The 17011-nt window shown below is 40.3% G+C and overlaps 1 protein-coding gene across 9 annotated transcripts in view; it reads right to left on the minus strand.

Annotated features, from left to right (window-relative positions):
- Positions 1-17011, minus strand: part of LOC144501444 (protein CASP-like) — a 779365-nt gene that overhangs the window by 332074 nt on the left and 430280 nt on the right. For 7 of the 9 annotated variants that reach the window (XM_078225209.1, XM_078225206.1, XM_078225208.1 and 4 more), the window contains exons 11-15: positions 11866-12054; positions 11270-11328; positions 5134-5182; positions 1730-1826; positions 396-1067 (exon numbers count right to left, since the gene is read on the minus strand). In XM_078225209.1, the coding sequence (XP_078081335.1) occupies positions 396-1067; positions 1730-1826; positions 5134-5182; positions 11270-11328; positions 11866-12054 (1066 nt within the window). The remainder of the gene's footprint in view (positions 1-395; positions 1068-1729; positions 1827-5133; positions 5183-11269; positions 11329-11865; positions 12055-17011) is intronic. The other 2 variants (XM_078225211.1, XM_078225210.1) reach the window with 1 other exon arrangement.

The following is a 17011-nucleotide window of genomic DNA, read 5'->3' on the forward strand; positions in this document are numbered from 1 at the left end:
TGGTCTATTCCTGCTCCTATTTCTTATGTAACTCGACAAACATAGGAATCCTGGTTGTTATTGTCCAGCTTCTCTGCCAATAGCTAGTGAGACTAATTGTTAACTCCACCCCGAGATCAGCTATCTCAGAATTGACCAGGGACCATCTTTCTGCATATGGTATAGTACCAAACCAGGCACTGCAGTTATTTACTGACCTACCAGGGGAGCAGCCATAAAGAGGCATTCGTCGTGTTTTCCGCTTCCTCCTCCTCTATTTAGTACAGCCAATACCAGAATAATAGATGGCCCAAGATCATTTTTAAGTAATACTTTGTCCATGAAAGATAGGACAACTGTAGGAATAATGTTTCTTTAAGATATTTAGAAGGAAGGAAGTTAAATCCATCACCCACCTCTTTGCCTGCCCTGGATGCTCCGCAGGGCCAGAATGTTCTGTTCATCGGACAGGAACTGCTTCATCTTGTGAAAAGGCTCCTTCCCTCGAACAGTCAGCTTATTCCATGGTTTGGGTCTGGCCAGTATCTCACTTACAGAGCCTTGAGACAACCCCAGTACATAATGTCCAAATATCCGTTGGCCAATATTGTGCTTGATCAGCTGCTCTTTAACTTGCCGTGCAATTTCTGCTGTGTCCAGCTCTTCACCCTCAGATATGCTTCCAGCGCTCTCTGACTGGCTGGGTGAAGGGATCATTCCATTTAGGTCAGAGCTCTGCTGGATGGGGCTTGGCGATGATATGGAATTTGTGCTGTAGGGACCTGTTGGAAAAAGCATGGTTGTGCTTCCCGCATCCTGCATTGCCTTGGTGTAGAAGGACTGCATTAGCTGCCGCTGAAGAAGTGAGTTAAGTGCAAATTTCCCTGCAGAGGCCAGGGGGAACGGGGAGCTTGTCAATGATGAGTTGAAAAAATCTTGACCTAAAACCGTCGGTGAGAATTGGTGCGTACCGTTAGCACTGGAAGCCTGCTCATTCGCGTTGCGCAGCAACTTAGAGGGAGGGGAAGATGGTGAGGTCGAAGGGCGCAGACTCTCAGGTCGGTCTTTCCCAATTCTCCCAGCTGACCCTACAAGAAAGGTCAAACACAATGCATTATGGGGGAGTGAAAAGTAAAACCATAAAAAAAAGCAAACTTTAGCCCAAAATTGCAGGTTTAAAAAGGGCTTTCAGCTGACGCAACTGGTCAAATTTCAATATGCCAGACTAGCCCCCAAAGACAGATGTCATGCATTTGTTGTTTGTACCTTTCTTGTAAATGGCAGCCTGGAGAATCCCTGACAAGCATTTAAGCAGCCCATATCAAACATTTCCCTTGTCTAAGTGCCACTGACAGGCAATGTTTAACAGTTTAACAGATACAAAACTCTACCCAGAGAGATAGCTGCAGCAATACAAAATGACATTAATTATATTTAATTAAATACTGTAATCGCTATTGAATATATACTTAGGCATAAACCAATGAGAAAAAACACAGCTTATATACTCAAATGCATCAAGATAAAATTCAGGCAAAATCTGGTCTTTTTTTAAACGGCTGTCTCCAAGGTCTGAAAGCTTCTTCCTATTACCCAGTCTGTACAAGTACACAAACACACAATTTAGTGCTTTAGGAGGGAGTAACACACATTAATCTTGTTGCCATGCACTACTGCAGGCTTTGATCTCAGGATCTGTTTCTCACATTCCCCAAACACAGCAATATAAGCTGCAAACGCAAAGACCTACCACTAAGGTCACTGTTGGTGATACGCAGAGTTGCATTTTCAGATTGCAATGAGCGGTTCTTCTCCAGCAGAAGTACCTCTAGGGTTTTGGATGTGTCCTGATAAAACAACAGTCATGTAGTCAGATTTATTTAATGTTAAATGTGTGATATTTTATAGTTATCTTGCTTAATCAAGGATTCATTGAGAATCAAAATTAACGGCAGACATGTAGCCCAAGGCAACCTCTTTTAGTAGAGAAATCCTTTAAAGGCAGACTGTTGTATTAAAGTGACTGGCAAATCATCTTGTTTATTGACAAACACAGGCTGAAATGCAATTTATGTTGAAATGTGCATTATCTCATTATGAAGGAACTAATGCATAATCTCCTTTGACAGACAAAGAATAATTTTACAAAACAATCTCAATTTCTGCTCAAGCTTTCTGGCAAAGGAACAACATTTCTGCTCTCTTCCCCACTCCCATAAAAAATGGCTATTCTAACAATATGCACAATACTCAGCAATGCAAACCACAGTGAGAATATGACAAGCAATGTTATCTTACAGTCCAAGAGGGGAAGACTTTTAACCCATTCCCAAGTAACCTTTGTATTATCCCGTTGTAATCAAATAGATTACATTCATATCCTAGGAAAGCTAATTTTTGTTTCAATCCCCAAAATCAGTCTCCAGCTAGGGTTGCTTTTACCTGAATTCTATTCACCAGCGAATCTGGCAGGGGAAGAAGGGGCTTACAGGTTTGTGCGTGGGTAGGTAAGGGGTTTGTAAACCCACCATCAAAGGATTCACCTATTTTTACAGACATGATACAGAAAATCCAAAGTCCATGAAGGTTTACAATCAATTCAAGCACCATCACAAATTTCAGATTTGGAAAAGAAAAAGGGTTAATGCAATTTGATTCAAAAAATTCAATGATGATTAAATACTATTCGATTTAACACCAATTTTATACTACATTTGATGGCTGACATGCAAGATTATGGCTTTTACATTAAGAAATGAACTATCCAATGTAATATTATTGTAATGGCAAAATGCTATGCACTATTTATACTGCATTATAAATTATGCATTAATGCAGAGGTTTACAAGAGCTTCCTACTTTTTTGATAAATTACTTTAAATATCAAGATGTTCTCTGCAGATCATATCTTACCAGCAATTAAAGTAATTTCTTACTGATCATAAATCCTTAAAAATTGCACAAAAACCCCGAAGTCTGACCATGTAACAAAAGCTGTTGCTGTAATTTTAATGCTTGTAGGAAGAACAGTAAATGAGGAGAACTGGAATCCCATGATCTAATTGTCTCCGAACACATACCTCTCATCAACCTAGCTCAAGATGTATAGCTCATGTAACAAATTGACCCCCACAATCTAAAGATGCCAGTGTCTCCCACAGATTTCTGTCCCCAGACTAGCCCTTGAAATTCTGTTCAAAGCAATGAAAAAGCACCTTACATTCTCAGTTTATGTTCTAGACATGTGAGGGGTAAAACAAAGAATTCATCTGTTCAGGTGCAAAAGATCAATCTGCAAAAGTAGAACTTGTAAAGAAAATACAGCTTACCATTAGCATTTAAAGGCATAATATTCAACTTGAGGGATTTATAATTCCCTCCTGTCAGTTTGACCTAGCATTTAAGTTAAGGAACACTCAAAGCTGAGTGATGAGCATATTCATATTACACTTCAATGAGTTACTATAAATACTAGTGATAGGTACAAAGCATGTGTCAGTAATGGTAAAGGTACTGCGCATACAGGTGCCAGACATGTAAAGACAACCCTAAAGTTATGCTTTCAAATTACTGTAATTGGAAGAGAATTAGGTTTTTTTTTAAAAATCCATGTACGACATACATATATGATCTGCAACTCAATACCAACTCCTTACGATTACTTGGTTTCTGCACAGCTTTCAAATGCAAAACTGTTTATTAGATCAGTTTGCTGTAAATTTCCCAAGCTTTCTCACACTGTAACATTACATTCTTAGATATGATTGCAAATTACTCTAGTTACAGCCTTTTCTGCAATAATGAATCAATGTTTTCCTTTTTTAAATACCAGTGCAAACAAACAACTAAAATATTGGAAAGTTATCGGCAAAACTCAAATTCAGCGGTAAGTTATATGACTGGTCACTAAAATGAATCACTGAATGGTTACAGCACAGGGAGGAGGCCATTTGGTCCATCTTGTCCAAGTCAGGTCTCTGCAAGAGCAACTTAGCTAGTCCGATAGCCTGCCTTTTCTCTAAAGACCTGCAAATATTTTCTCTTCAGGTGCATCAAATTTTCTTTTGCATGTGCCTCCATCACGCTCTCAAGTAATACATTCCAGATCCTAACCATTCTTCTGACTAAAATCATTTTTCCTCATGCTGTTGTTGGTTCTTTTGCCAATCGCCTGCAATCAGTGTCCTCTGACTCTAGACCTTCCCATCAATGGGAACTGTTTCTCTTTATTTGCTCTGCATGGACCCTTCCTGATTTTGAACACCTCTATCAAATCTCCTCTCAATCTTCTCTTCTCCATGGAGAATGCAGCTTTTCCAATCCATTCACATAATAGAAGTCCCTCATCCATGAAACTATCCTTGTAAAGTATTTCTGTGCCCTCTCTAAAACCTTCACATCCCTTCTTAAAGAATTGGGTAAAATACTTCAGTTGAGGCTGAAACAGTTTTGTGGTGGTGCATCATAACTTCCTTGCTTTTGTATTCCAAGCCTCTATTTATACCTCCATGATGCCTTTTAAATAGTTTTTAAATCCGCCCTGCCATTTCAAACATTTGTGCTCATATATTCCTGTGAAATCTCTGTTGGACACCCCATTTGAATTGTGTCCTTTATTTCATATTACCTCTCATCCTTCCTACCAAAAAGTACCACTTGACGCTTCTTGACATTAAATTTCATCTGCCACAAGTCTGCCCATTTCACCAACCAATGCTCTCTTGATGGCTATCACTACTCTCATCACAGTTCACAATATTTGCATGTTTTGTGAAATGATTGCAATGAACTTTTTATTTGGCACATGTATTATTTAATGGGAACTGTTTATACATCTGCAGTGCCCCAGGTTAACTGTCTTTAACAATAACGGGGAATTGACTGAGATACACCCATCTATGATGGAGACCTAAAGTCATCTTAATAAAGCAAATAAAATCCATGCGGCTTATAAAAACTGCAGAGAGATACATGTCCAGAATGCTTAAAGTTTCAAATCAATTACTGACTGAAGAACTTCAGAATTTACCATAATACATTATATTGATAGATACCATCTACATATCACCTCCATTTTATTTTACAACATTCCTTATGAAAAATTGGAATTTATACATCAAGTACAGAAAATTATTAGATTCCAATCAAACCTACCTGTGATCCAGTTCCTTCTGATGCTACAAATTCCATCGACTTCAGGATACTGGAAATAAGGAGAAAATTGGGTTGCATTTATTGTTTAGTATTCAGCTGCAAACATTCCATTACATTATCCAGGATACTAGGAGCAATATATGCACTTCCAGGTGTTAATACACAGAACAGAAGAAATATGACCGTCAATATCATCACCGTACCATGTTACAATAAAAGCTTTTAATTTCAACATAACTATTCGAGCTGCAAAATAATGTTAAAAAACCAACCAAGTTGCTCCATATGCAATTCCATAAGGGTTTTCAGAGGGCAAATATAAAGGTTAATAAGAATGCAACATTTTAAGCTGTCAAAAGCTTTCAAGCCCCCCTGTGCTGATTGTGAAGCTTTAAATGCTTTAGGGGTTATTCATGTCAGATCATTTACAACTGAACTGTCTCAATCGGCAATGAATTATTTGTTAAAATAAAAAGATACCATTTCTGCATATTCTAATCAGAACATGACTATGGCAAATAAAGAAGGAACCAATCTATATATAGTCATCATGGAAATCATAGAAACCCTACAGTACAGAAAGAGGCCATTCGGCCCATCGAGTCTGCACCGACACAATCCCACCCAGGCCCTACCCCCATATCCCTACATATTGACCCACTAATCCCTCTAACCTACGCATCTCAGGACACTAAGGGCAATTTTTTTTAGCATGGCCAATCAACCTAACCCGCACATCTTTGGACTGTGGGAGGAAACCGGAGCACCTGGAGGAAACCACGCAGACAAGAGGAGAATGTGCAAACTCCACACAGACAGTGACCCAAGCCTGGATTCGAACCCAGGTCCCTGGAGCTGCGAAGCAGCAGTGCTAACCACTGTGCTACCGTGCCAACTTTCATCCAAACTATCATCCAAAACAAATTTACCAAATTTGGGACCAAATTAAGGCTTCAAATGCAATCCCCTTGAAATGTAAATTTAAAGAGAAAACACTATCTATGCTCCTGTGAATCACCATGGGATGTTTTACTAAATTAAAAGTTACATATAAATGTAAGTTGTTGTTGTGCACTATAAAAATTTACAGTCAACTAAGCACCAACCTAAGATTTGGTCTGGCTAGATGCCAGGTAAAAATAAAAATGGGGACAGATTTTGATAGTGAAAAGTACATATTTTTAAATGTTTACTCTGCACATTGACAACTTTCCATAAACATTATTTTGACCATCTTGCAATTACGGCATCAACACTGTAAAAGGAACATCTGCTCAGTCATTTATTCAATTCTCATACAGCCCACACAGTTTGGTTAATAAAGTGTTCCAATGAAACAGAATTGGACTGCAGCTCCAAAAGAGTTTGACGGGACTCGTCAAACCTTCCTCACAGGAAATACAATGTGTTAATCATAGAAATCATAGAAACCCTACAGTACAGAAAGAGGCCATTCGGCCCATCGAGTCTGCACCGACCACAATCCCACCCAGGCCCTACCCCCATATCCCTACATATTCTACCCGCTAATCCCTCTAATCTACGCATCCCAGGACACTAAGGGGCAATTTTAACATGGCCAATCAACCTAACCCGCACATTTTTGGACTGTGAGAGGAAACCGGAGCACCCGGAGGAAACCCACGCAGACACGAGGAGAATGTGCAAACTCCACACAGACAGTGACCCGAGCCGGGAATCGAACCCAGGTCCCTGGAGCTGTGAAGCAGCAGTGCTAACCACTGTGCTACCGTGCCGCCCCATTAACTCATTTAAACATCTCTAACTACTCTCCTTAAGACACTGCTTAAAATCTACTTCCTTGGCTAAATCTTTGATCACCTGTCCTTATAACCCCTTATCTGGCTTGGTGTCAAATGTTTTGTAATATCGCTCTTGTGAAGTGACCTGCAACAGTTTACCACATTAAAGACAATGTACGATGTTGCTGTTAATGCTAATTAATTCCAAAAGTAATATAAATTTGGGTGGCTCGGTTAGCACCGCTGCCTCACAGCGCCAGGGACCTGGGTTCGATTCCGGTCTTGGGCCACTGTCTGTGCGGAGTTTGCACATTCTCCCCTTGTCTGCGTGGGTTTCCTCCAGGTGTTCCGGTTTCCTCCCACAGTCCAAAGATGTGCAGGTCAGGTTGATTGGTCAGGCTAAATTGCCCTTTAGTGTCAGGGGGATTAGCAGGTTAAATACATGGGGTTATGGGGTTAGGGCCTGGGTAGGATTGTCGTTGGTGCAGGCTCGATGGGCTGAATGGCCTTCTTTGCACTGTAGGGATTGTTTTCGATGATAAACTCACACTAAATCTTGGATTTAACAGCAACAATGCGAAAGGCAATCATCAAAATCTAATTTGCGTAAAATGAAACAGACAACACTGGAAAATACTCAGCAGATCTGTAGACAGAGAAAGAGAGTTAGCATTTCAGGCCAAAGATCTTTAATCAGAACTGAGAAAGGTTAGAAATGCAATCAGTTCAAAATAAAATGGGGGTGAGGGGGTAGGAAAAAGAACAAAAGGGAAGATCTGTGATAGGATGCAAGACAGGAGAGCTTAAATGACAAAAGACATGAAGGTGTCGGGTAAAACACTAAAATCATCTCTTCAACTAGAGTACACAGGTAGATTGAAGCTATACAAATAGTCAGAAAGAAAGAATATGATTAAATAGTTAAATTGCTCCAATGAACTTTAAATTTCTTTAAAGTATTTAGAGTTTTGCCGGATTAGTTCAACTGATTACTCATTACAGTAAAGAAATAGGAACACAATTAGCCTCTCAAGCCTTCTCTGCCACTGAATAAGGTGAAGGCTGATCTGACTGTGGACTTAGCTCCGCATTCTTTCAATGGCACACCCAACCTCGGCTGCCCAAAACCATGACTCCCTGCTAAATCTGTCTACTCAGCCTTGAATATATCCAAAACCTTGCATCTTGGGGAAGAGAATTCCAAATATCTGCATAAAGAAATTCCTCTTCAACTCTGTCTTAACAGAAGAGTCCCTTTTTAAACTGTGCCCCCAGTTCTAGATTCCATCATAAGGGAATACTGTTTCTCAGTTCTCGTTTCTTAGGCAGTTTCACGGGATTGTGGATGACTTGTTTCTACTCCAATTTAATGGTTTGTACATCCAATGCACATTGTGCAGGCTCTGCAACATGCGGGGCAATTGGTGTTTCAAGATTTGAGAAGATGAGTTGTTTGGAGGTTTGTGCGCTCCCTCCAACTATGCTTCTGCAAGTTGCTGACAAAGTCTCGTGACGTGCTTGGTGCCTTCCCAAATGAACCTTCTCCATTTTGGTTCGCCATGCTCAATATCCAACTTTGCAAGCCCCTCAGAATCTCATATGTTTTCATAAGATCACTTTTCATTCTTCTAAACTCCAGTGCGAATAGATCCAACCTGCTCAACCTTTCCTCATAAAACAGAGTCTATCCTCCCAGGAATTAGCCCAGTGAACCTTCTCTGAACTGCTTCTATTGCAAATATATCCTTCTTTAAATGAGGAGGCCAAAACTGTACAAAGTACTCCAAGTGCGGTCTGATCAATGCCCTACATAGTGGTAGCAAGACTTCCCTACTTTTATGCTCTATTCCTCTTGCAATAAAGGCTAACCATTCCATTTGCCTCTCTAATTATTTGCTGTGCCTGCATACCAACATTTTGTGATTCATGTCTGAGGACACCCAAAATCCTTTTGTACTGCAGCACTCTGCCATTTCTCTCCATTCAAATAATATTCTGATTTCCTATTCTTCACACCAAAGTGGACAAACTCACATTTTGCCCACATTATATTCAATCTGTCAAACTTCTGCCCACTCATCTGTGTCTCCTCACAACTTGTTTTCCCATCTATCTTTGTGTCATCAGCAAACTTGGCTGCAATATCATAACGAAAGACCACAATGACAGCTTGATAGGCCAGCACATACCAACTAACTTCTGGAAAGTGAACTGCTTGTATAAGAAGAGTAACTTTGCTAAACCAAAGGGCGAGTGATGCTATATAATCATAGTGAAAGCAGAACACCTTGTAAGAGCATTCATACTTCAGCAACCAGGTTTGAGAACAAAATGAGTGGTAACATGACAGAGAAAGGTGTTGCGTGCTTGAGAATTTCCATACTCCATCTTAAGACTTCTGTGCATGACAATTGTAAAATGCTGACAAGTGTTAGTTTAAGTAAATTGCTACGTTTGTCAAAATACTGTTCAAAGCCTTTAGTTGAAATCCTCAGTCTAACTAAAATAATCCATGAAATGTCAGATGTCAATTCACTTCACTTGCAATAAATTAATAGGCGAAGTTCTTTGAACTGAAATTAAAATGATTAATTTTTACTTCTGGACTGTCTGGACTTCTGTCTATCACAACTTCAGTGTATACTGGGGATCAGAAGCAATTGCTACTTATGTTCAGATTCATTTTTTAAATAAACGTAAACCTCTCATGTCTCAGCTTCTGAAACTCTTCAGTAAAAAAAATAAATGGATTATGGTGAGAAAAAAATATTTGTGAAGGTAAATACTACTTCAAACCATCTTTAAAATAGCATTGTCCATTCTGATGAATGTGTCAGTTAGATTTTTTTTCTCTTAAGGATAGTATCTGCCTTAAGGATAGTGAAAATAGATTTAAAAAGTAATTGGATATATATACTGGAAATATAAAACTTTTTGAAGCAATTGGAAAAAGAACAATAGAGTGGAGCTAATCCTATAGCTCTTTTCAAAGAGCTGGCACAGACATGATGGTCAAATGGCCTTCTTCAATGATTCTATAATTCTATAGCGATGGCAATATAATTAATCAGATAATAATAGTTTTACAATTTTGGATAGTGACTCATCTGACCCTCTGGAAAATATGCACATCTGATAGAACTAGCATCAAAGGCAGAAGAAAGAACCACAAGAACAAATTCCTATTGAAAATATTAATAAACGACATTTTCAGGAAATGATCCAGCAGCTTTCTGTTCTCCTGATGAGAACAATCCAAATCAAATCCCACCTTTGACCAACATTCACCTTCAGGGCTCCCTAGAAGACAGATACTCATTTGTTAGCCAAGCCATCTGTGTTGGATCTCGGGGATCAATGGAGGAGTGATGCCACCTCACACCCCTCAAGTATCCTGGGAGATCTTCAAGGTACAGAACTATGGCAATATCTGTGTAAGAAGTTTAACAACACCAGGTTAAAGTCCAACAGGTTTATTTGGAAGCAAAAGCCACACAAGCTTTCGGAGCTCTAAGCCCCTTCTTCAGGTGAGTGGGAATTCTGTTCACAAACAGAGCTTATAAAGACACAGACTCAATTTACATGAATAATGGTTAGAATGCGAATACTTACAACTAATCAAGTCTTTAAGAAACAAAACAATGTGAGTGGAGAGAGCATCAAGACAGGCTAAAAAGATGTGTATTGTCTCCAGACAAGACAGCCAGTGAAACTCTGCAGGTCCACGCAACTGTGGGAGTTACAAATAGTGTGACATGAACCCAATATCCCGGTTGAGGCAGTCCTCGTGTGTGCGGAACTTGGCTATCAGTTTCTGCTCAGCGACTCTGCGCTGTCGTGTGTCGCGAAGGCCGCCTTGGAGAACGCTTACCCGAATATCGGACCTGCAGAATTTCACTGGCTGTCTTGTCTGGAGACAATACACATCTTTTTAGCCTGTCTTGATGCTCTCTCCACTCACATTGTTTTGTTTCTTAAAGACTTGATTAGTTGTAAGTATTCGCATTCCAACCATTATTCATGTAAATTGAGTCTGTGTCTTTATAAGCTCTGTTTGTGAACAGAATTCCCACTCACCTGAAGAAGGGGCTTAGAGCTCCGAAAGCTTGTGTGGCTTTTGCTACCAAATAAACCTGTTGGACTTTAACCTGGTGTTGTTAAACTTCTTACTGTGTTTACCCCAGTCCAACGCCGGCATCTCCACATCATGAATATCTGTGTATACAGGAAGGTCTGATTCCATAACATTGGGAGAGGAAAATAAGCCAAGTAGTTTCGAGAAATACAAGTGAACGACAACTCAACTTTCATGCTAAATTCATGATTTTTAAGATGTAGGGAAAACAGAACCTACATCTTCAATCAACACTCACCTCAGCTCTTTTTTAACCTCTTCATAGTCAGACTGCCCTTTCAGCTTTTCCTCTAGTTGCTTCAAAACAAACAGAATGATTTATAAAATGTAACAAAAACATTTAAAAATGCAATTTAAAAATAGTACAGTACAAAATGTAACATTGTGCAGAATTCATCACCAGATGGGTATAACTTCTGATCAGATCAAAAACCTTATTCAAATGAATTTCCATTTTAATCATATAGTCATCATCCCACCTTGTTAAAGACCATCTATCTTGTAGGTTTGGTTGAAATAACATAAAGTTTACATAGTTTCCTACCTGCTCTGCAAATTCTTTAAATTCCTGTCAGTTATTTGCTCTCCTTAGCAATGAAGCTCTGAATCACCTACTCGCTATACCCCACACTGATACACAGGAGCCTACCCAATTGCTCAAATGATTCAATGTCTTTTCAATTTATAAGAAATGTAACCCCAGAACATGCAAGTAAGGCAAGAAATTACACATGCTTCAAAAATTACATGATTAAAAAAAAGGTCTGAAATCTGCTATCACGAGTACGTTAATTTAATGAAACCTATAATTAAAAATTGAGAATGTTCTCTTACTTTGAGCGTGCTGTTCTTTGCACTGAGCTGCTGTTCTAGTTGTGAGACCTGACTTGCTGAGGACTCACGGAGCTTGGTCAGGTTTGCCTGCAACCTCTGCACATCTTCAACTAATTGCATTATCTCACGGTCTTTTGCAGCCAGTTCAACTTCCAGACTTGATCGTGTTAGCACTTCGATAGCTTGTTCCTATTAAACAGGACCCAGAACACATGTTTTGTAAGTAGCTTTCCAGAAATGCGTTTGAATTATAAAATTCCTACAGTGCAGAAGGAGGCCATTCGCCCCATCAAACCTGCACCGTCATTAATCTCACCCAAACCCTATGCCCGTAACCCCACGTATTTATCCTGCTAATCCCCCTGACACTGAGGAACAATTACATGGCCAATCAACCTAACCCGCACATCTTTGGACAATGAGAGGAAACCGGAGCAAACGGAGGAAACCCACGCAGACATGGGGAAAACATGCTCTCCTTGTCTGGATAGTCACATGAGCTGCCTGGGAATGGAGGGATACAAACGATTGGTCTAGTTGGACCAAGGAGCGGCACAGGCTTGGAGGGCCGAAGGGCCTGTTTCCTGTGCTGTACTGTTCTTTGTAGATAGTGACCCAAGCCGGGAATTGAACCCAGGTCCCTGGAACTGTGAGGCAGCAGTGCTAAGCACTGTGCCACCGTGCTGCCCATAGAGATGTTAACTGTCTTTCTCTCTTCACAGGTACTGCTAGACCTGCTATACATTTCCAGCATTTTCTGTTTTTATTTCAGCAGCATCTGCAGCATTTTGTTTTCATTGAAGTGTTTGGCCTGCGATTATCAGGTTAAACTTTTTCCCCTTTTCGACAAACTCTTAACATTTGCAAACTGCCAATCCTTTAGCACCACCTGTGTTAGAAAGGAGGACTGGAAGATTGTGGTCAGCTCATCTGCAATTACTATCCTTTCTTTCTTCAGCAGCAGCATCCCATCGAGACTGACCAACTTCCACTTTAAGCACCACAAACCCTTCCAGAACCTCTGCTCGATGTTTCTTTCATCTCACCCATTTTTTTTAAGCACAGGCTTGGAAGACTGAAGGGCCTGTTCCTGTGCTGTACTTTTTTCAGTATGCCAGCAACTCCCTGGCTTACCATGGGTTCAGCACAGCCATTTTCTTTGATAAACAATGATGCAATATTAATCAGTAGCTCAGCCATCTTTTCTGCCTCCACAACCTGCCTCCATTTGATTCCTAACTGGCCACACAATGCTTGGACAACCCTTCAACTGTTAATGTGCCTGCAGATCTATGGACTTCTTTTTGTGTTGCCACCAATCTATTTTCGCACCATCTCTTTGTCTTGCACATTTGTTTTATCACATCTCCTTTGTATGTTTTATGTTTGAGACATCTGTTGTGGGGAATGTGTGGGGGGTTTGGTGCATATCAGTGTTTAATGCTGCAGTGCAGAACCCTGGTTTCTTTGAAAGATAGTTTTCTCCCAACAAAGCTAACTTCTATAGAGAAGAGAGGAAAGGTATCACTCCAAAATGTGGAATATTGTGGCAAAATCAACTTTGTCTGTACTGAAGTTTTTAACATATGCTTCAGTATTATTATAATCAGTATATATATATAGCGTTAACAAAATAGATCACACAAAGTACTCTGGCCAGCCGCAGCTAACAATTCAGAGCAGACAGCTGTTTGGGAGAAGAACAAGTTTTTCATAACTAACCATACACAGTTTAAAACGTTTACTGATTCATCATGCGAGGGAACCATCATTTACATTTGCAGATATCTTGTGTTATTGTTGGAGGTGGCTCCATTGTCCCAATTATGCAGCAGTTTAAGAGGACATTCCATGCAATTCACAAAGCAAGGCACTAAACCTCAAGTCACAATTTAAAGGATAGTTCACCCCAGCTTGGGATAGTGATTTTGACAAACATTTATTTCTGACTTCTTTGAAAAGAGGACAGAGTCACTGAATGGCTGGTGTCCTCTGTAATTAACAAGTCTGGTCAATGGGTAGAGATATCGGGTGGGATTTTACAGTGTCGCTCATCCCGAACCGTAAAATCCTGCATGAGGTCAGTGGACCTTTTCAAGGTTTGCCTCTCGCCTGCTCCGATTTCCGTGACGAGTGGGGCGATAAAATTCTGGCCATCATCTCACAGATCGACAGCAACAGTGCTCAGCAAAAGCAGGATGGAGTCAGCAGCAGAAACTTTGCAGTCAGTGGCCATACCGTGTTCTGTATTTTAAAAGCATGTGCTTAGTCAGAAGTTAATTTAATGTCAGCTACAGTAAGTGTTCTTTGTTTGACGTCATGCTCAGATAGAAAATGAGTTGCAGCACTGTTGCTATGTGGCGAAAGGTTTACTTTATTAAACTGTGTATTCCTATAACCATCTTATGCAAACAAAAATACTTTTTAAGTTCAAACCCTGGAACTCAAATTGGTATGGCTGTTTTAATCCATCATCTGTCAAGGAGAAATCATATTGCAACACATGATATATGCCAATAGCTGGTGTATTCTTTATTGAGATATTGGGAAGGTACACTCCAGATCATGAGTCCTGCGTAAAGGAGTGACTGGTGATACTGAGCTGGAGTGAATACCTAGCACAAAAACAGTGTGAGACACTGCAGCAGTTTGGCAGAAAATCCATGAGAAAAATAATTCTGAACATATTTTTGTTTTATGAATGCTGGTTCAGTGCTATCAGGTGTGAGACATTCCAACCTTTTGTTTATGCCAGAGGGGCTGTAGGTTCCCCTATAAGGATGAAAGGATTGTTTTCAACATCTTGTGGGTTTCATGTGTATTTCTATGATGGTCCTGTAGGTTTTGAGAGATTATTTTTGGACTGTAAGAGATAAGGTGAGATCAGCATCATATATCGAGTGTTTGTGTACTGATTCATTCTCAGCCAAAAGTAATGAGTAGATGATCTATCTCAGCCTCATCCTCAGGTTTCTAGCATCACAGATGCCAGTGTTCAGCCAATTCAATTTATTCCACATGATTTCAAAATGGTTAAATGCACTAGATGCAGCAAAAGCTACAGGCCCTGACAATATCCCAACAGTATCACAGAAGACTTGTGCTCCAGTGCTAACAATGTCCCTAGCTAAGTTCTTCCAGTACAGCTACAACACTGGCATCTACCCGTTAATGTGGAAAATTGCCCAGATAAGACTTATCCACAAAAAGCAGGACACGTACAATCAGGCAATTACCACCCCAAAAGCCCCCAATTTGTTCCATCAATCCCCTGACCATCTTCTAACTATTTATATGTTCATAAAATATCTTTGGGCTCTCTTTTATGTGAGCCACTAATCTAGTCTCATATATATTTCTTCAGTTCTTCCCAGTACATCCTATATCTTATTCCTCTTGAAAACGATGGATGTGACTTTTATCACAGGTCCATTTTAATCTTTGTATCATTAGTTGTCCATGAATCTGCAATTTTGGATGCCCTGCCCGTCCACCTCATGGGAATACATACAAATCAAGCTCACTCCTATTTGCAAGTCTCTCATTGGTAATCTCCTGTTTTACCTGCTAATTTGAACTATCTGTCCAAATCCCTTTGCAACTCTCCGATGGTCACCTTCCTTCAATTAAGTATTCTCATGTTTGAAGGGTGACATAGTGGTTAGCACTGCTGCCTCACAGCACCAGGGACCCGGGTTCGATTCCAGACTTGGGTCACTGTCTGTGTGGAGTCTGCATGTTCTCCCTGTATCTGCGTGGGTTTCCTCTGGGTGCTCCAGTTTCCTCCCACAGTCCAAAAGACATGCTACTTGGGCGCACTGGCTGTGCTAATTTCTCCCTCAGTGAACAAAGAAAATTACAGCACAGGTACAGGCCCTTTTGCCCTCCAAGCCTGCACTGACCATGCTGCCCGACTGAACCAAAACCCCCTACCCTTCCGGGGATCATATCCCTCTATTCAAATCCTATTCATGTACTTTGTCAAGACGCCCCTTAAAAGTCACTACCGTATCCACTTCCACTACCTCCCCCGACAACGAGTTCCAGGCACCCACCACCCTCTGTGTAAAAAATCTGCCTCGTACATCTTTAAACCTATGCCCCCTAGTAATTGACTCTTCCACCCTGGGAAAAAGCCAGACTATCCACTCTGTCCATGCCTCTCATAATCTTGTAGACTTCTATCAGGTCGCCCCTCAACCTCCGTCGTTCCAGTGAGAACAAACCAAGTTTCTCCAACCTCTCCTCATAGCTAATGCCCTCCATACCAGGCAACATCCTGGTAAATCTTTTCTATACCCTCGCCAAAGCTTCCACATCCTTCTGGTAGTGTGGCGACTAGAATTGAACATTATATTCCAAGTGCAGCCTAAGGTTCTATAAAGTGAACCTGAACAGGCGCTGGAGTGTGGCAACTAGGGGATTTTCACAGTAACTTCATTGCAGTGTTAATGTAAGTCTACTTGTGACACTTATAAATAACTTTAAAATTCAGAAATTTTTTTCTGGTCCTTTTCCAAAGCTGTGTTCAATGTAATCACACGTGTTTGCTACTTCCCAAAAGCTCTTCCACCAAAACCTAATACATTAGTCCCACTTTATTCCCCAGAATGAGATCCAGCACTGTTTCCTTTCTTGTTGGATAAGAAACATACTGATCAGGAGCACTGTCTTGCGATTCATGAGTTCCTCCCCACCTTCTCCGCTTACACTGTTACAAACCCAGAATAAAATAGGATAATAAAATTCCACTGTAGTTCTTGTACCTTTCTGAAATTTGCCTACACATTTGTTCTTCTATCTTCTTCTCACTATTTGATGGCCCATTAGTATACACCCAACAGCGTTACTGCTACTCCCCTCGACTGTTCCTTAATTCCAAACAAATAGTTCATTTCTATGAAATAGATTCTGTGCTTGAAACTTCAAGAATATTGTCATTTGTCGATTAATGCAATAGTATCTTTGATCATACTGCCATTCCTCTTCTCCTCTCTTATCTTTCCTGAGTATATTTTAGCCAGAAATATTAAGCGTCCATTCTACAGAGTAGATAGAGAGAAAATGTTTCTGTTGGTGAAGAATGGAGCTCCAGAGGACACCAATTCCGTTGTAAATAAAGGTGTTGGAAGACAGTCCTCGGCAA

The sequence above is a fragment of the Mustelus asterias genome, chromosome 12 (assembly GCF_964213995.1).
Source record: "Mustelus asterias chromosome 12, sMusAst1.hap1.1, whole genome shotgun sequence".
Classification (NCBI taxonomy): domain Eukaryota; kingdom Metazoa; phylum Chordata; class Chondrichthyes; order Carcharhiniformes; family Triakidae; genus Mustelus; species Mustelus asterias.